At 48.6% G+C, this 20,782-nt stretch overlaps 1 protein-coding gene across 1 annotated transcript in view; it reads right to left on the bottom strand.

Moving 5' to 3' along the window:
* MLLT6 (MLLT6, PHD finger containing) overlaps positions 1–18,807 on the bottom strand; it is a 66,859-nt gene extending 48,052 nt beyond the window's left edge. Inside the window, exons 1-7 of the mRNA XM_067541187.1 lie at positions 18,696–18,807; positions 13,870–13,949; positions 7,001–7,055; positions 6,000–6,109; positions 5,328–5,431; positions 4,441–4,534; positions 2,136–2,243 (exon numbers count right to left, since the gene is read on the bottom strand). Coding sequence (XP_067397288.1) covers positions 2,136–2,243; positions 4,441–4,534; positions 5,328–5,431; positions 6,000–6,109; positions 7,001–7,055; positions 13,870–13,949; positions 18,696–18,804 — 660 coding nt within the window. The 5' untranslated portion in view covers positions 18,805–18,807. The remainder of the gene's footprint in view (positions 1–2,135; positions 2,244–4,440; positions 4,535–5,327; positions 5,432–5,999; positions 6,110–7,000; positions 7,056–13,869; positions 13,950–18,695) is intronic.
* Positions 18,808–20,782: the final 1,975 nt, after the last annotated feature.

Here is a 20,782-nt window from a genome sequence, read left to right as displayed (position 1 = left end):
CGCCAACCTCCTCCTCGCCTTGGCAAGGTGGCCACTATAACACCAGGGAGAGGATGTTGGCAGAAGAGGTGCTCTGTGACTCTGGGGCCTATTTCCGTTCCTCCGTCCGTTCTCGTAGCCGGGCAGAGTTCCTCTGGGCCGTGTCCACTGACTCCTTAGCTACTTTTGAGGAGCAGTGAGCGCTGCCCGGGGTTCTCTGCTTGGTGTCCCACACAGGTTTCCTCGTTTCGCCCTCTGACCTTCACACCCGTTCCTGTTTTCTCATTCGTTGTCCCCTGAAATTAGTTGAGTCCCGAGAGCTCCGTAGCTCCTCCCCTCAGGGTGTGGGAGGGGCTTTTAGCCATGTCTCAGAACCCAGTTCGTAATAAACATCCATTCCTCCTGCTCTTACTTTCCCTTCAGCGCCAAAACTGTTTTCCAGACTCAGCTTGGAGACCAGCACCTAAACTCCTACCTGCCAGGCCCGTGACAGAGATCCCGCCCCCTCCACTCTGGCTGCCAATGTCTGTGTAAATATAGAAACCATTTTACAATCCCTGGCCTTGGCAGCATCTGTCAGTTATAATTCCAGCTGAGATCTCCAAAGCTCCCGTCAATCACGCTGATCCCGTCCCCCTCCCCCAACCCCTCTGGCTGGTGCTGGCTAAAAATAGCACGTTCCATTACAGCTGTTTACCTTGTGCCAAGCTCCAGCTCTCTCTAGCCATGACACAGAGGCTCTTTCTCTCTCTCTCTCTCCCTCCCAGCAGCTGCACTTACAAGAGGAGTAAATATATCCTGGTGCATCTTAGCCTCGTCTACATTAGGAAATCGATCCACTCAGGGTCAGCAATGGGGTGCGTGTGAATTTATACAAGCATTCCCGGAAGCTGACGTCTCCCCTGTTCGACAACGGATCAGGTACGGCACGGTCCTCGCACGTACTGACTAGTGGGTCTCAACCCAGATCTGGAGGGCCCCTTGATAGGGACGAGAGGGGAGATGAATCTCCATGACCCATTCAGGGCTTGGCCTCTCAGCTGGGGCTGCCAAGAAGGAAGTCAGGTGTTGTTCACTGCAGCCATGTTGCTTTTCTAAGGTGCCTGCCCACTGGGAACTGGGCTGAGACCCACCGAATTCATTCCACAGAAATCACCCAACAGCCAACAGGGAGTTCTGGAATTTGGTTATTACCAGCCTGTGCTGAATTTGGATTGGTTTATTTATTTAGATATTTATTTGTGGAGGGCAGCTGGCATTAAAACAAGACAAAATAAAAGCTATCAAGCCAGACATCCCTAGATACCTGTGACAGGACCTTAGGGATTCCTGCTCCTGTTTGCATTGCACCATCAGCTGCGTTTATGCAATGAGCTAAATTCTGCTCTCGGTTCCACTGGTGTAAATCTGAATGACTTCAGTTGCTCCAGATTCACACCAGGATAACTGAGAGCAGAATTTGATCCATAAAGTCTCAAAAAGTCATCAGCGAGGCCAATATGAGAGCAGCCTTGTCTCCCTCATTAACATGGCATGTAATACTGTTGTGATTTCGGTGAGCACATCTTACCCGTTTAAAAAACTATCATTCCAAGCAGATACAGAGTTTGATGTTCTTCCAAATAATTATTAACCAAAGTGAGATATTTCTTTGGTTAGTTTTGCACCGCCGGGCAGGATCCCTGTGTGATCTTGCTTAATTTGGCTAAGTAAGCACCTTCCTTGTTATTTTGAATTATTTTGTTGTTTATAATTAACCTCTGGACCAGAATACTATTACCCAATACCTCTTGGTCCTTTAAAAGCAAACCTACAAAGTCTGTGAACATAACAACCTCTAGCGTAAGTCATCAGTTGCATGGGAACCCACTGCTTTCAACACCACCGCGCAGACTCTTCCCACTTGAGCTAAAGAAGTACATGCAGTGTTTCACATGCATCAGTGCCTGCACTTCCAAATTTTGCAGGTGATTCTAGAGTTCGATTTGAAAATGCAGCCTGATGGGGCAAATCTCCAGCTCTGAACACCTTTGGACTGCAATGACACATCAGACAAGATACCTGTGTCCTCCACACCCACTTGTCCCCTCTTTCATCCCATCTGATCGAGTCCTTACTCTCTCATTGCACAGACACACCCTCCAAGGGAACGTTACCTTCTTTGGCCTCTCATGGTGGGAGACATGCTTCTCCTGAGTGGGAGACACAGATCGGCTTCTTCTCCCGGCAATGAAGGCGCTGCCACCAGAATGACGTGATGTCTTCTGAGATAAGCAGAGGATGGGGGAAGGAGGTGGAGAATAGACAAAAAAGAAAAAGAAAATGGTAAGTATAGGGCCAAAGCTTCACCTCTACAGCAAAATCATGACTAAGGCCTCATCTACACTTAACATTTAGATGGACCTAGCTACATCACCTGGACACCATAGTTAAGATGACATAACCCCTGGTGCAGGCGTGGCTAGATCAGCAGAAGAATTCTTCTATCATCCTACCTACCACTGCTCAGGGAGGTGGATTACCTACACAGATAAAAAAAAACCTTCCGTCGATGTAAAAGCATTTTTCACTACAGCATCACAGCCGCAGCGCAGCAACTGTGCTGCTGTAACACCCGGGGTGCAGACGTGGCCCAAAACGGGCCACGTGGCTCTTTGCTGGGTCTGCACATGCTGGCACAGGTCTTGGGAAGGGAGGGTGGAGGAGGTCACCCTTTCACTAGAAATAAGATTACAAACAGGATAATCTACAGAGCCAACCTCCTGGGCAAGCTGAATGTGGACAGGGGATTAATGAGACATGCTTTCCCTTATGTCCTCTCTCCCCATCCCGGCGACTCTCCATCTGGTCAGATGGACAGCCCTTCCCCCCTCCTCTGATTCCGAGATGTGGCTCCACTTCAAATCCCTCCTTGTGGCTTCTTCTGCCTTTTGCCCTTTACACAACGATAAAGGTGAGAAGAAACCACCCGGGGAGCCAAACAAGAATGTTGACTACACACGACCAACCCGCCAAGTCTAGTTGCACATGCACACTGCAGCTCTGACTGGTTTCGAAAGCACAGAGCACAGTGAGCACCATTAGAGGGTTCACAGACTGCTTCAAGGGATACTACTTGATTCCTGCATACCACATGGCCAATGCACAAAGAAATGCATGAGGCGGAGAGCTTTGTACGAAAGGAGGAGAGGATCTTACATAGGATGAGGCGGTGAATTGTGCCGGCAACCGTGCTTTGACCTGATTTGCACCACCCTAGACCCTTGCTTAGCTCACAAAGGCAACTATATATAGACAGACCCAAACCTGTCCCCCCCGCTTGGCTTCTAGATACAGGCCCAAAGTCTGTGGTTTGATCCCCTCACTGGAAAAGGTCTTGAGTAAGGTGGTGTGTGAGGGAGGCCCTGTTCTCCCTGGTGAGGTGATGGCTGGGGAGACCTGCTGTTTATCAGGGCATCAGGAAACTAGATACAGGGCCGTGGTTGTCCTGGGTGATGAAGGGACCCACAAGGTTTGACTTTGGGGAGGGGACCGGAGACATAAGTCACTGAATGTGACAGCCCTGATAAGCAAGAAGGAGATTGGGAAATGCCAGCAAACAAAGGAGTGACCAAGAGAGCAGGGGATCAGGTGTCCTCTTCAGTAAGATTAGGGAGAAAGGGTCTCTAAACTAGAACAGTACAAAGAAGGGTCCCTCTCTGTCCTATTCCTCTTGTGATCTAATGTGGAGGAGCCCTGTTCCCTTTGCCCCAAATCTCCCCTGAACGCAGGGCTGAGGTGCCGCCCTCCTCCCCAGAAGTGGCTGCATTTTGGTGGGGCTGTACATATACAGGGCCAGATTCTGTGCTACGTCTCCTGGGTGGCTTCATGCCACCTTTGTGCCGCCCCAGTTCCAGGCTGCTATGGGGGGCATAAATTAGGGCAGCTCTATCTTACAGCAGCCTCCTCAGGAAAGCCTATGGGTTGGACTACAGTCCAGAACCCCCTTAGCACCAAGAGCTTCCCTTCTGTCGTGGGCACATCCCTGATTGGAACCAACAGCACTGCCTGGGCCAGTAGCAGGAGCAGGCTGCTTACATCAGCCCTATGCTGTTCCTGCACCTGAGAATTTCCCCCCAGCTCCTTAGGCTTATTTACAGCCCTTCAATGCTCCCAGAGTCCCCTCTGGGGGCAGAAGCAGGAGGTGAGAACCAGCCCCGTAGTTTTATAGAGCTCTGGGATCAAAGGCGCTATAGAACTGCAAGACTGAAGTGAACCATTATTTCAGAGTCAGGGATGGTAGCCACTCGCAGGCTTTGCTAGCCCTGCCATAGCAGGAGAACCAGGGAGCGGGCCATGGCACAGACTGCGAATCTCACCTATATGTTCTCAAGACCTCTCCTCCTGCCAGGGTCAACCCCCAAGACGCTGCATCCCCTTTAAAGAGGGAATAAGCTCCACCTGCAAAACAAAGGGACTCACCATTTTATTGAAGTGGTACTTGCAGTAGCCACAATATTTGACATTGTCGACTTCCAGGACTTCCTCTTCACACAAGAGGCCGGCCATCTGGGCACTGAAAATGCACAAGGTGGGGGCGATAGAGCATAAACCTTCACATGCCATGTGCCAAGTACTTCATCCCATGAGGGGCCGGGCCAGGATGGGATGCTGAAGCATCCTGGCCTATTCAGTAAATGGTTTGTGATTTTGGGGGCGGGGGGTGGGGAGCGGCTGAAGAAAGTTAGAAAATGTTCACCAACATTTGACATTTTGGAACCATTTCAACCTCTCTACAAGCTGGTGGGAAAAAATTTTTTTGCAGAAACGTTTAGGTGAAATTTTGAAAATTTTCTACCAGCTCTCCTTGTGATTTTCACTTTTAGCGAGGGCCCGCTCTGAGCGACCTTTGACTATTCCAAGGGAAGATATCTCACGAGCAAGGAAGCCAGGCTGTTCCCAGCGCAAAGCCAGCCTTCCCGTGATTGACAGCATGGTTTGCCGGCTCTCAGGGCGTCCAAGAGATCAGATCTTAAAAATCACGTCATTCAGATGAAGCTCTTCCACGCCCTGTGCATCCCTGGGCTGTGACTCAGCCTCTCGATTGCTGGATTTATCCCAGTCCTAGGGAAATCCCCATCATTCACCACACCACCCTGGGAGCCCCTTCTTCTTGTGAAATTTCACCCAACCCTGGGGAACCCCCTCCATCTCTGGTGGGAGGGGGGGGGATCTGTCCCCCCCCCCAATATAAAGCGAGTGTTATTTGCCAGGTTCCCCTTGGACTGGGGCCCTGTCTGCTGCTTAGCATGGCAACAAGGCTGTGGCAGAGAAAACATCTGGTGGGGGCCGTTACCGCGGCAACTCACCAGGTGACATGGAAGGCTTGCCGGCAGCCATGTCGATTGCAGGTCATACAGGCCCCAGAGGCGGCTTTGCTCTCCCTGCCTTGCTCTTCACAGATATAGCAAGTCTGGGGAAAGGAAACGGAGGGCTGTGAGCTGTCCCCCTTGCCCCACGGAGGCCATGCAGTGGGCAGCCAAAGTACAGGCCTTCCCCATCCCACTTAAACTGCTCCATAGGCAGCAAAGACCTTCCCAAACTCATCCCTGTTTGGTCCAGTCAGTTCTTTCCTGGACACCGATAATGGTTTATTTATTAACCTCAGCCCCATTGATCTCCATTACACAAGGGTCAATGACAGCCTCATTCCCCTTCCTCCCCACATAACATTTCTCCAAAACGTGAGTCAAAGAGAACTTCAGCCCACCATTTCCCCATAACATGGGGGTCCCTTCTAACCCTATGATCCTAACGAGACTTCACTTTATTATATATTTTTGAAAGGGAATAAAATACCCGGAAATGAACCCAAAGAGGACAGGAAATGCAGGGAACAAGAAAAGGCCTAACAAAGACTAACTTACAGCCTAAGTTTATTCATGGCCAGTTTAACCCCATTTGTTCTTGTGCCAGCCGTGTCCTTTAGCTCCAGTAGCTCTTCTCCCTCCCCAGTGGTTACCCCCCTGAGGCAGCCTCACCTTGCTGAAACGATCGTGGGGTACGTACTGCAGGACGATCGGCTCCATAGTCAGCACGTTGGCGAACTGCACCTCGGGGATGTACAGAGCACAGACGACATGGGCCCAGCCTGGGGAGGCAAACGGGAGAGAGATCACAGCTGGTCCCCACGAGATACAGAGACATGGGGAGGGCACCGGGGCAGCAAACAGGCACTGGAAACAAGTGCCCATGTTGAACCTCATCACAACAGACACTAGTAATTATGATAATACTACCTAGCTCTTATTCATCTATAGATCTCAAGGCGTTTTACCAAAGAGATATAATTTTCCCTATTTTATAGATGGGGAAAAACTAAGTTACAGGAAGGTGAAATGATTTGCCCAAGGTCACCCAGCAACCCAGTGGCAGAACTAGGAACAGAGCCTCTTCTCTATCCACTAGGCCAAGCTGCCGCCCCACTAACTGTCTCCTTTGCTGGAAATCTCAGCAGAGATGGCAAGGACTGAATAGCTCTCCCAGAGAATCAACTCTCCTCTTATCCCTACTGGGAGCTCTTCTCTCCAGCACAATTAATATTTCTAATTCATTGCTACAGCATATGATTGAAGCAAATAATTTAGCAGGTCATTTATTTATATGAACAATAGCAACATCTGCAGTGACACTTGTTCAAACAAAATTTACAAAGGCCATCCCCATGCTTCAGGGCATAAACTCAAATACCAGATGGAGGTCAGGAAGAATATTTCCCCAGAGAATAGTTTTGTACTTGTAGATACATTAGGAGATATGTGTGTATATGGTAGGAAAGATGTTACTCCTTCCTCTGGAGCATCCAGCACTGTCCACTGGATGGCAGCCTGGACTGCATCCAGCACTGGCAACTAGATGGACAATGGGTGCAGTAATTTCTAGGTCCTTAACCACTACTCTGCATCTGGAACTGCTGCTGCCATCACCCCATCAGACAATGCAATGAGAAAGCAAGCTGGCTGCTCTGCGCAGGGGCATTTACCTCCATTGTCGGTCCGTTTTAGGGCTCCGTCTTTGTGGGGACACAGCTCGCATCTCTTGAAATCAAACAGAAACAATGAAGTCAGTATGATTCCTGGTAGGGGATGGAGGACAAAGATGTTCTCATTTAGCACATGGCTGGATTATGGGGGATGATGTTTCCTGCACTGACAGGAAGTCTGTGTATGGGTGGGGGAGTTGGGGAGAGAAGGATGCTCTATGTCAGAGCTAGATATTGTCACACCTGCAATACTGAAATGTTGGAGTGTTGTTGTAGCCATGTTGGTCCCAGGACATGAGGGAGGCAAGGTGGGTGAGGTAATATCTTTTATTGGACCATCTCTGTTGGTGGAAAGTATAAGCTTTTGAGTTACACAGAACACTTCTTCAGGTCTGGGAAAGGAAGCAGCAATGCTGAGCTGTTCTGCTTCCTTTCCCTGACCTGAAGAAGAGCTCTGTATAGTTCACAAGTTTGCACCTTTCACCAGCAGAAGTTGGTCCAATAAAAGATACTACCGCACCTACCTTGTCTCTCTCGTACTAGAGTATTGCATGACACCAGAGGGATCAAATGAATAATTAAGAGGCCAGATCCTACTGGTGTAAATTGACTTCAGTGGCACTATGGTGATTCACACAAGCCGAGGTGCTAAGCCAGGATCACTTTTCTATTTGCCTCATTGTGATAATACAGTTGGTGGAAAGAAGCTAGTTCAGGGGATACAGAGTCTTTCATTTCTGGGTCATTGGTCCAGCCTCGGTCAGTAGTGACCATGGACCAGATTTTTAAAGGTATTTAGGTTTTGCTGTGCTCAGTGTTGGAACACCTAACTGATTTAGGAGCCTAAATCCCATCAACTGTCAATGCAATTTTAGCTCCTAAGTGCCTCAATCCCTTTTGAGAATGAGACTTAGGCTTCTAAATCAGTTAGGCCTTGCAACGCTGAGTGCAGCAATGCCTAAACACCTTTACAAATCTGGGCCCAAGAGTTATGGCCATGTGCAATGAGCATGGTGGGTTTGAACTCAAAGATAGGCAAAGCATCTTCAGGAAACAATTAATTCAAAAAAATCCTGCACCTTTTTCAGTCCATGGATTATCAGGGACCAGGCACCAATTTTTATAAATGTAATGGTTTTAAGTGATGATATTCTATGCCTATGAGTTGGTCATAGAATGCTCTTGGCAGTTGCTGCTTCGAGTATAAAATCCACCCCTGGGTAGAAGGCCAGTGCGCCTTGGGCTGAAATTTGTCCCCTTTGTGCTAGAATTTCATCGCAATTGCAATGTTAGGATGGCAGTGCTCCCAACTCTCGTGTATTTATCACAAGGCTCATGACATTTGAAATTAAAGCCCCAGCTCCCACAGTCATGGGATGACATAAAGCTCCCAGCTTTTTTTTTTTTTAAAGTAAATTTCTGGCTCTTGTGGTGATGGAGAAAAATGGGAACACAGGACTCAAAAAGCAGCAGGCCAACAAAAAGAACCCAAACATTTTTTAAAACAAATTCATCTCAGGATCCCTCAGCCAATCGTGGGATTTTGGGGGGCCCGACTAGTGCTCGGAGGACGTACACCCCGGCTGCAGGGTTAGGACGCAGAGGCCGGAATTCCAAAGGGAGCCCCGCCCCAGCTCTCCTTCTAACCAATGGCTGATGCGACCCCAACCCTTCCGCCATCTTCCCTCAGCCAGTCACTGGGGGGGATCTCAGTGGGTGAGGGGAGGATGCCTGGTGTGGAGAAGGGAAAGGGGCAGACAGCCCCACAGCGTGGGGGAACCTCTGAGGAAGTTCCCCTAGTGGTAATGCAGTCTGGTGGCGACGGGGGCTGGCCCCATTGAGAGAAATGACCATAGCAAACGGGAGGGGTGGGGAGACGAGACCCAGCTGAGCCCTGGACCCCCCCCAGCACCACCCGTCCCAGGACAGACCCACCCACTCCCTGCCTCGCACCAGACGGCGGGGCCTTCTGAGGCAGACTTCCCACCTCCGCCCGCCTCTCCCGAAGCGGGAGAAGGAGCCCCACAAACAGAGAAGTGGCTGGAGCCAAAAAGAAGAGCCTGAAGGGACAGGCAGCCCCAGACAGCTCGCTGAGGAACGGGCTCCAGGCCGTGAGGGGAGGCAAGGCCTGTCCAAACCCACCCAACCCCCGGCAGCTCCAGACAGAGACTGGCTCAATGATACACACCTGGCTGCATGAAGAGAAATGGCCGGAGGGGACAATGGAAATCCACCCCGCACCTCCTTACCTCACAGCAGACGGTGAGTCCCACTATTCATTTTTTCCACACTCTTTTGTATCATTCACTGGCTATTTGTGCCATGCGATTGCTCACATGGTATTTTTCCTACGCCCTGGTTGGACGGCCCCCCGAGTCATAAGGCGCGTTCAAGATGGCTGGGCCCAGACTGGGTGTGGATGCTAGTGCAAATGTGTATTTATGCCCAGGAGTGTGCCTGCTGTTGGCAAAGGTGCTTCCCAGCTTGCACTAATGCTTGTGAAAAGAGGCTGTGGGAGAGAAATGGCTTCTTCCCTCCCACAAAAATGTTAAACAAACACAAACAATGTGGGTTTTCTATTTTCGTTGACGTTTTTCGGATTTGGGATGAAAAATTCAGACCTCGAAAATTTTCAGTGAAAAACTGCCTTTTTTTGTGGGAGAAAATGTGTGTTTTGTCAACAACCAAAAAAAAAAAAAAAAGCCGTTTTCTGTCAAATAAAGTTTCAGTGGAAACACTTTGACCAGCTGTAGGTGTAGGGGCCATGAAAGAGAGGTGGGGGGTGGGGTTCATAGAACAAATGTTCAGGGATATGGGATTCTTGTTTGCTTGTGTTTACTATATGGAACAAGCTCTAGAGATGCCGCTCCTTAGTGGGACGCTGTCCCCAGTCAGAAAAATTACCATCATATTTAGCAACAATTGCTCCCTTAATGACATGCTCAGCAAAAACATCTATGCTGTAGTTGAAGGGGCCATGGAGACCGAACTCCCCTCTGCCCCCTGGAGACAGACTCTCTACTGTAGGCTCGAGTGCTCTTCTACACTGGGGTGTTAGCCACTATGCAGATGTGCTTTACGCTAGTAGGACACAACTTGCCTCAGGACAGATTAGCCCCGTTTCAGAACAGTGGAAATCACGCTGCACCAGTGCAGGCAAGCTGTGTCTACACGAGGGTTTGCAACAGGGTAACTGTATCATTGGCTAAAATCCTAGGGCCTGATTCTGCATTGCCATGCACTTTGCACCAGTGCAAACTGTGCACCTGATCCTACCACTCTGCTTTGATAACATTTCATGCTCCCTTTGCTCTGGTGCAAATGATTGCAGAAGATTCCTGGCAATGGAGAATCTGACCCATATACTGTAACCATCGTCTTCTTGTGTTTGAGCAGCAGCTAGCATCACAGGGGCTCTGGTCTCTGATCTCTACTGAAATACATATATTAATAAAAAACAGTAGAAATATAGCCAGAGATATTGTTGGCCATGGGCAGAGTTTGGGAAGCTTCTGCTCTCCTGGCCTATGCTGTATCTGCCCTCTGGATAAATGGCAGAGTCTCCTGCGTTGTCAAACTGGCACCTTTCACCAGCGCTAAATCCATGTGACAATATTAAAAATAATAAAAAACCTGGGGGGAAATGGCAGAGTCCATCAGGAACTCAGCAGTCAGCGCCCTCTTGGCACAAGAATTAAAGACGGTGGCTGTTGGTTTGGTGTATGATTAGTCATGGCTGCATTGCATATTGCTGACTGGGCTGTGATTGCCAGGGCACTGGAGATCTGCTCCCATGATGCACATGGAAAGCTCAGCAAAGCTGAGATAGAAGAACAGGGTTAACTGCAGCCCTGTAATAAGAAATTTGCACTTGAAAAGGCCCCTACACTCTCCCCTCCAACCCTTAGATCAAAGTCTCTCTCCCAACATGCGATTAGCAAAGCTCTGATCATAACAAGAGGGGTTAACAGCTCCACACAAGACTTTTAATAGCCCTGCTTCTAAATGACGGCTAAAGCTTTCACATGATCCCTCACATGAGTGCCCTCTGGGCCATTGCAGCTCACTGGGCTTCCCAGACAATTTGATTACAAAGTGGAATAGGTTTTCAGTTGCTTACTGTAAGCACACTAATGTCCACAGCATCCTTTAGGGACCTGCGAATTTGAGGAGCGGTTCTGAGCAGGGATTAGCGATACTTCTTTCTTACATTCAACCAGCATGGTCTATTCTAGTCTCTTGGGTTCTCCTTCCAGCTCCGTGAGAAGAGCAGTGCCTAAATGTTAGAGCAGGCGGACCTAGGGGTTAGGACTCCTGGATTCTCGTCTCAGTTCAGACAGGAGAGTATAACCGAATAGTTAGAGCAGGTGACTGGGCATTAGGTTCTCTTCCCAGCTCTGCGGAGGCTTGCTGTTATTTCTCAGTGGCGTTTCGCTCAGAGCCAATCACTGCAAGTGCAATATGGATGCCAGTGCATCCTACCACTGGGACATTAATAACATCTTGCACTTCTACAGCAGCATTTTGCGTCCAAGGCTATCCAGAGGCAGATAATTCTCCTCTTGAAGAGGGGGAAACTAAGGCACAGCAAAGCCGCCAGACACTGGCAACACCAGGAACACAATCCATGTTTTCTAAGTCTCAGTGTACTACCCAATCCACTGCGTTATGGTATACAAAGCAGAGAATTAATGAAACCTGAGTCAGTCCCTCACGCTGATCACTAGATGCACTGTTTCCAACATCAAAGGACTAGACTCTTTCTTTCTAGGTATTTACCCATCTGTGCATCTGTTGCTACGACTGCTGGTGTCTAACTCGGAAGGTAAGAGATTTAGATAGGCAATCACCCCCAGCTGTTCTTAGGAAGTAAGATTATCTTTGTCCAGTTGTTATGGGGCCAGGATTGAATGTCACATGACTGAATGGCATGACTGAAGCCCACCACACATCGTCTAACCGATTTCACCGAGGGTTAGTTAAAAGATAACCACCTGCAGGGCCATTATTCTCCTGCTACCTTGAAGGTAGAATGAGCAGCATATTCGCCTGCTGAAACATTACAGTCCTTGCAAGACACACAGGTGAGGGGCCCCGGAGGAGGATTTGTGTGTGCATGTATATTATTTCAGCGTAGACACTGTTTGCATTGTAACTAACTCAGCAGAGTGCCCTTCCCTCTACACGGGTGGGGCGGGGAGGGAGGATGGGCATGAAATCCTGATTACTGTTCCCGTCCTGACCCTCTGTTAGGAAACTATTTACATGAGATAAAACCATCTTCAGGCATATTCCACACTCTTTTACCACACTATATCTAAAAGCAGCATTTCCCAATGGTTAGAGGGGGAGGGGGTCTGGGAGTCAGGTCTTGTTTGCAGTCCTGGTTCCAACAGAGGGTGGGATCTAATGGTTACAGTGGGGCCTGCAATCCAGGAGACCTGGATTCTGTTCCTAACTCTTCCACTTACTTATTGTGAGATCTTTGCCAAATCGCTTCACTTCTGTGTGCCCATCTGTGAAACAGCTATAACAGTTCATGGTATTGCCATAGCCCCTACCATCCCCAGCCAAGACTGGGGGCCCTATTGTGCTAGGTCATAGTTTCTCAACCTGTGGGTACAGGAGACACAGGCAGGGGGTACATGGTGAAAAACCCAGTGAAGAGAGGGAGGCAGCAGCTGCCAGCTTCTGCGGGAGGCGGGTGGTCCCACCTCCTAGCTGGGAGGTAGACGGCAGCCAGTCCAGCCCTGGGAAGCCGGGTGGCAGCAGCCATTTGCATCCCACCTGATCCCAGCTCCCAGGTGGGAGCCCAGCAGCAGCCTCCTGCACCCTGTGAGCTGGGCTTGCAGCTGGGTGGCTGCCACCCAGGCGCTGGCTCTGAGCCGAGAGACAGCCTCCTGTGCCCTGGCTTGAAGACGGGCGGCAGCTGCCTGCCGCCTGCCCACATCCCCGGGTCCCAGCCTGTGTGGAAGCCTCCTCCACCCCAGCTCAGAGAAGGTGGCAGTCGCCCACCTCCCGGGTTGGCAGCCAGGCGGCAGCCTCCTGCAAATTGCCCAGGTGGCAGCTCCCCTCCCCGGCTCAAAGCTCAGTGCCCAGAAAGCCAGGCAGAGAGCCCAGTGGTTTGCCCAGTCCTGGAGCCGGGCTCTACCCGCAGGCTTACTGGTTACAGAAGTGAAATTGACAACTATGACAGCCCCAGATTTTACCAGTATAAAAATCTTAAGAGGGGCCCACACAGTGTGATTTGCCTCAGGCCCCCACCCCCCTAGGGACGGCCATGGGGAGCTCTGCTATCTACTCTGGTGGGCCACTAGTGCCTGCTCATATCTCACAAGTTCCCACCTGTGTGAGGAGAACACCACGTGACCCTGCCATCAGGCCCATAGTGATTAGCTGGTGTTGACCTTTGCTCCTATATGGAGGATGGGGAGGAGGAGGAGGGAAGAAACAGTAGTGGGTTTTGTGATCTGTTATAGCCACACAGCATTGCAGAACTCAGAACTCTTCTGCTTTACGAGAAATAGTCGTCCAGCGGTAAAGGGGAAAAAGATTGTATTTCTCAGAGTGGAAAATTGAGTGTTGGGATACTTATTACAATTTTCAGAAGCCTTGTCTACACAAGAAGGGTTTAATTTGAATCAGGCAAGGATTTTCAAAGGGAGTTAGGCACCCAAATCCTATTAAACTGCAATATAAAGTGGAGCATTTGAGTGACTTGGCTAAGATTATCAGCAGAGCTGGGACAAAACCCCACATCTCCTGAGTTCCAGTCCCATTCCCCACACTGCAGCACATTGCCTCCCTGGGGGAGTAAAGGAGGACAGAATAATGTATTCAGTGTAAGGACTGGTGTGACTCATACTCACCACCCTGGCGGCTCTCTCTTGGGATTCACATTTTCGACAGAACCAGGGTCCGGTGGGAACCTGGACAATTCCATAGCAAGCTGTGAGGGGGAAGCAGGAGAAAGTTAATTTGCCTTTTTTAATTGTTTGTTTAAATTATTCAGATTGATACAGGGGTGCCCCTGCCTACCCAGAGCTGTAGGCAGCCAGACCTAAATTAGAAGAGCAAAAATTAAAATTAAACAGCTGCTTACCCTCTCCACTTCCACCACCAGACAACACAATACACCCAACTCTCTTTCCTGCCCCTACAAATATATTGTAGAACGTCATCTGGCTGTGGTCAGACTGCAAACCTTAGTGCATTGTGAAAATAGAGCCAGTCTGAAGCAGATTTTAAGGCCAAAAGGGACTGTTAGATCATCACGTTCTAGTCTGACCTCCTGTGTAACACAGGCCAGAGAGTTTCACCCAGAAAACATAGGCACAAGGCAGCAAAGTGATTTTCCCTTCTGGCAGAGGGGGAGAAATAGAACCCAGAATTTTCTGACACCCAGGCCAAAGTATTAGCTACAGGACCACACCATCTGTCTTAAACAGTCAGTTCTAGGTTGTGGGTGGTCTTTAAAGATAGGGAACACTCTCCTTAGATCCAGAACTGGGGCCAGATCTTCAGAACAGCTCAGCACTTAAATAATTGACCAAGTTTTCCAAAGTACTCAGCACTCAGCAGTTCCTACTGTGATACTTAGGGCCATATTTTCAAAAGAGGTCAGCACCCAATGTGCAGATCACTTTGGAAAAAGCCGGCCTAAATGGGAGCTGAGCTCATTGGAAAATCTGGCCTAAATGGAGTGGAGAAACTACTCCCATGCTCCAGCTAATTTCAAATCTGTCGCTTTATTTAGATTTAAAATAATTAAAAAGACTTCTATCCAACACCCTAACCATCATTAATAATACAGTAAAGTTGCAGCAGCGTTAAAGCAATCATTTCGCCAGGAACTTCGTCAGGCAGACAACTACAGAATCTCCTTTCTGCCTCTTCATCTCTGTAAGAAGCATACCCTCCGCCCTCTCCAAAACCCTGTCCAACAGTTGCCTTTTTCAGCAAGCCTGGAAGGTCACCAAATCTGGGCTATTTTGGACCAATGCTGGGATAAAGTTCCATTTTAACGTAACAGCCTCAAGCTCACATCCAGAAATCTTCCACAAAGTTCACATTTTACCCTACTCTTATCAAAGTCTTCCCTGGTGTCTTTGCTTTCCTAGCATTACTGATTGTCGTCAGGTCTCTCTGCATTAGCAGAAGCTCTCTCTTTTTTAACCAGCCTATTTCCCTTTTGCCATGGGGCAATCCAGCAACTAGGACATTACAATCCTTTCCAAGGACTGGCGATGTCACTTGAGGATGCCCTACATCCTTCATCAGCAGTGCCTCTCTCTGACCCATCAAGGGATGTCTTTGCTGGATTTTAAGGGAGCTTTGCTGACTCTAGAAGGATGCTGGCTCCAATGCATGTGGATTTAAAGCAATAGAACCAAAAAAAAAAAAAAAAAATACAAGGGTAGGGTCATTCAAGCACCACCTAGGATGTAGAGACTCATAAGCAAAGAACAAATTACATCCTCCTTACTCAACCTTCAAAACTGAGCTGACAGTTGGAATGGAGTCCCCATCATTCGAGACATTGAAACTAAGTTGGACAAAGCATCTGAAAATATACTGCTGGAATTGCTCTTGTGATATTACCTAGGGATAGACCTGACAGGACCGCAGGAAGTTTTCTCCATCTCTCTAATGCCTAAGATTTATCTGAGCCAGGAAAAAAAGTGGAGGTAGTAGAGGTAAACTAAAAGGGCTGACTTTCTCCAGGATAAACCAAGGCATACACATAAGAAAATAGAAACTATATAAAAGCAATGACAGAGGAGTGCCTTGGATCCATCTTTAGCAATGGGCTCATGTCCAGAAGCAAGCACTCAGCTGAAGACATTATTAGTTTCCCTGCCTGTTGCTTGAAGAAGATGAGAGAAGGAAAGAAAATATTATAAACTACACATGAATCAGAGTTGGAAATGTTCTTAATTTGCATTTTTATGATACTTTTGTTGAAAAATGTAATTTTGAGCAAAGAAAAGGGACAATATTTTCATGTAAATTTTCACAAAAAGTAAGTCCCATTTTTTGACCAGCTCTAATGTGAATTTTTAAAGTAAGCATATTTTTTACTCTATTTTATTCGTGCTGTCAAAAGCTAAACATGGTTTACCTTTGCAGGTGTTCAAAAAGCAAAAGGAGATAAATTAACAAAGCAACAGTTACTATTTTGCCTCTACAAAAGAAAATGTAAAGCATATCAAATTCATATCCAAATGCCACATTCATAGACAGTATGTTAAGGGAGGGAGGCAAGGTTTCTGGATATTACACAGAATGTCTCTTAAAATGACTATAACCTGAGGGAGAGAAGTCTTCCTCGTTCTAAATATCTAGTTTTGTATGAAACTTAATACACTACACTATGACTCAGACTTTTATAAAATAAAATTGTTTTTGTAGGCCCTACCAAAAGAACGTGCTGTCCCTGCAGCAAATGGTAAACACATTCAGTCACAATATCTGTGTTGACTGGTAAACAAAGACACCCTAGAATCATAAAACACTGTATTTACTTTACCAATTAAAAGCATGTGTGTTAATTTTCAGGGTTGGGGGAGGGGCACAGATGCCAATGCCTGTCTTTCTCCCCCGTTCCTAATAATCAGTAGTGAAGAAAAATATCTTCAAGTTTCTGGTATTACAAAAAATGGGAAGTGGAAGAATTACACTAATGACATTAAAAAAAAAAAGCCAGTGTCATTTCAGAGTGCCCAGCTACATGCTAACAGATCATTAGAGGCATCCTGGAATAAACTGTTTTAGGACAGGAGGCACTGTGAATTCCCCTGCAGGCCCAGCTTCCTCTGTTTAACTCCCTTTGCTCGCCTTATTGCAAATGAGCTCTTATTACAGGTGCCAGCATGGCATATAAACCAATCCCCCTCCCAACCCAAGCAACCTGTACAAGAAAGTCTAGAAAGAGAGAGAACAGGAAAGAAAGAAATAGCGGGGTGCAAGAGATAGAGAAATACTGTTTTATGTATGATGATGATGGTTAGATTAGATAGATACTGGCTTATGTGTGATGAGAAAGAGAGAGGGTGAAACCAGGTGGGTGAGGTAATATCTTTTACTGGACCAACTTCTGTTGGTGAAAGAGACATGCTTTTGAGCTACACAGAGCTCTTCCTCAGGTCTAGGAAAGGTACGGAGTGTCACAGCTAAATCAATACAAGGTGGAACAGATCAGGAGTTAACACGTGTTGTAAGTGACCATTCCAGGTGAAGTGGGCAGTCATCCCCTAGGAGTCACAGGCCAAAGGCGGGTGAGTGGGTTACAGGTTGTTGTAATGAGCCACAAATGGAGGATCGTTAGTAAAGCCATGATTTGTGGTGTCTAGCAGAGTTAGGAATTTAAGTTCCCAGGCTTGTCTTTTGAAAGGGTTGTGCAAGTTTCCCGTGAGGACCAGAACTAAGCAGCCAGCTCTGAAGTGAGCGTGTTTGCCCACCAGTGACAGGCTGTTTGTGTCTTTTTCCACGTTGCCGTGTGAGTTCACTCCAGACTGTAGTGATTGTCTGTCTGCTTTCAACCACACCGCTGTTAGTGGGGCATTTAGTGCAGAGAGAGAGAGAGGGACTGGCTTAGGTCTGATAAGGACAGGCAGGTACCACACCAGGCCAGGCTACTTCATGTTAAACAAAAAGAACATGATAATCTCAGGCTTCCTCAGCTTTTTCCCATCCCTCCTTCTACTGGGCTTCAACGAAAACAAATCTTGTCCAGAGATCTGAGGAGGGCACAATTTCCAGCTCGTGGGTGTGTTACACAGTCATTTAGAAATGCAAATGATCTTGGGGGGGGGGGGGTAAATGGGGCTGCTCCCCCTGCAGATCCAGTCCGGTGCTGCCCCTCCAAAGGGTTAACCCAGCCCGGAGACGCATTCATAACCCAGCCATGTGCAGCAGGGAGCTGAGCAAACACTCGCCGAGCGAGCGAGGTGTTTTCATCCCGCCCCCACGTTAATCATCTGCCACAACCGCCCCGCTCCTCTCCTTCACCCCGTCCCCTCCGCACACCCCTCCCAGCTCACCCTCCACCCCCGCCCCGGCGGATCTTGTCCCCCCAGTGTCCCCCGGCCCCTAATAATAAACACACAGGCATCCGGAAGGAAGCCGGGGAAACGCGCCCAGAGGTCACTGGCTCTCCGATAAGGACTCCCAGCTCCCTAAATAATAAACAACCCGCAGGCTCTGTTGCTGGCTGTTGCTTTTGCAACCCCCCCCCCCCCGCTTTATTTTTTGTTGCAAACCTTCGAAACAACCACCGCCACCAAACAACCCCCAGCAACCCAGGCTGTGGTACCCCCTCCCCTCCCCGCCCAGCGCCCCCTGCCCCAAATAATCCGGTCCCTTCTCTTCCCCCCAGCACACGCAGGCCCCCAGGCCGCCCAGCCGCTCCGTCTCCTGCCCCCCTGAGCACAGCCCCCCACGTCGGAGCGGGGCCCATCCATCAGACCGTTAGTCGGAACAATAGGGACACAAACAAAGCCCCCCCCACGCCCCCTTTTTCTCCTCCCCCCCCATCATCTCTCCCCCCACGCGGCTCCGCGTTTTCCCCAGGACGGCTCCGTGCCCGGGAAGGTCGGGGTCGGGTGCCTGTTTCCCCTGCTCCCCGGACCCCTGGCAGCCCCTGCCAAGCAAGGAGCGGGGGGAGAAGGGCCGTTTCCCCCCCTCCGTGCCTTACCTTGGTGCACGGCCACGGTGCAGCCGTGTCCATCACAATACACCAGCGGGTTCTCTGCCCATCCTCGCTCGTCAGAACAAACACAGCAGCCTCCCACCATCTCCTTCATACTTCCATGAGGGCTTCCTTTTCTCCCCCCCCTCCCCTGCCCTCCACCCCTCCTCCTTCTCCAGGCACGCTCCTCTTCCTCCTCCTCCTCCTCCTGGAGCCCCCCTTCTCGCAAACCTGCCTTTCACACGGTTTCCACAGGCGGTGACAGGGGGCGGGGACCCCCAGGATAAACCCACATTGTTCCCGCAAGGAGACAATCGTCCGGGCAGGCGCTGGCTAAGGGCTCGGGAGGGTGGCACATTCCCATCCGCACACACGCACGCACACTCACTCACTCGCACACACACCAGCTCTCCATCCTATACAGTAATCATGGCTACGCAGCTGGCAAGCTCTGTAAAATCTTAGGTTCAGGGATTGCAGCCTGACTGGGTAGGGAGCTTTTTTGCTTTTTTTTCCCCCCCTTCCTTCCTCCTTTAGCTTCTTTCCCCCAGGAAACTGCTCAGGAATCTGAGTGTGCACCCGTGTGTGCAAAACTCGGGAGGCCTGCCCACCCCAGTCAACGTGGATCTCTCCGGAGTGATCAGCCAGGACCATTCCCCAAATCCTATTATCTATACAATTCCTTCTTGACAGATAGGGGCACCTCCAGCGCCACCGTCTGGCATGCATTGACTCTTAAAAGCTAAACTAATGATTTTTAACCCATTGGCACCTGTTAGTTAAAGCATCTTTCCAGGGGGACAGGGAGGAAAATGGCCCTTCGAGTTTCACGTCCATTGTGTATCTTGAAGTTAAACACTAAAACGTAGCTGGAAAAGCAAAGTGTAAGGGGTGCTATTACAGGATATGGATTAGACTATTATTATTTTACAATAGCGCCTGGAGTTGCAAACTAAGAGCAGGTCCCCATGGTGTACACGCATACAGTGAGAGACAGCAACTGTCCTGAAGATCTTACAGGGTAAATAGTCAAAGGCTGGGAAAGGAAACTGAAGGCAGGAATAACTTGCCCTAGTCATACAGCAGGTCAGAACCAGGTCTCAAGCTGACCCACGCACTAGGCCACACTGAGACTGAAAAGCAGACTGGACAAAGCAGTAGAAGGAAGTATAGTGTAGGGACAATCCTGCACTGGTTTATATAGGGCCTAATGGGTGTCCTTTTAAATAGCTAAATTCTATTATTCTACTAGTAGTACATGTTGTGTAAGATAAGAGATCAGAGCTGGCTGAGGAATGGTTGATGGCAACCTCAATAAAAAGAGGCTTTTTAAAGTTGGGTAGTTTCCATTAAACGCACTTCCATTCCTGTAAATCTCTTGTGTTGTTGTTTTGTTTTTAAAAGAAATAATCTAAATTATATCTGAATGAGAGAATGCTTGCCTCCAGACTAGACGTTTAAACATGAATCACTGAACCGCATGGAATCGTTGCTTGTTATTTAGTCTTTGGCTGGCTGCAGAGCCCTAAGGACAGATAATCTTGGAAGTGCAGAAACCTCAGAGAAGAAAAAAAAAAACCCAAAAAACTTTACTTCAACTCCCACAAAGATAGACACACCTAAAAACTTTTGCAGCCTGTTATACAAACTTGAGTGGCTAGCAGTTTAGCTCTTTGCTCTGAAGTTAATCCAGGGAACTGCTGACATTTCTGAAAAAAATAGCCAATATGAAATGCAGCACAATTATCTTGATTCTCCTCTCACTTACACTTGTATCACTCCATTGATTTCACTAGAATTATTCCTAATATACAGCACCACAAATCAGGACCAATATCTTCTAGTCTGGAAACTTTTTTTCCTGTGCAAATATAGTTTCCCCATTGGAACAGGTGATCTGTGAAAGGTCTGTATATCCCTTAATACCGTGCCTTTAAAAAAATATTCACATCAGAGAGAAGAGAGGAAACCCCTTCCAACAGCCCTAATAATCACCAGTTTAGCATCCTTTATATTGCACCTGTTCAAGCGTTACATCAAGGGGCTGGAAGGCAGACGGCTCCCCTAGAAGTTGCCTGCTGGGCTGCTCTCTT

This window comes from Emydura macquarii, unplaced genomic scaffold (genome assembly GCF_026122565.2).
Source record: "Emydura macquarii macquarii isolate MOO-44397 ecotype Brisbane River unplaced genomic scaffold, CSIRO-AGI_Emac_v2 contig_629, whole genome shotgun sequence".
NCBI lineage: Eukaryota > Metazoa > Chordata > Testudines > Chelidae > Emydura > Emydura macquarii.
This window is presented reverse-complemented; position numbering and strand designations above follow the sequence as displayed.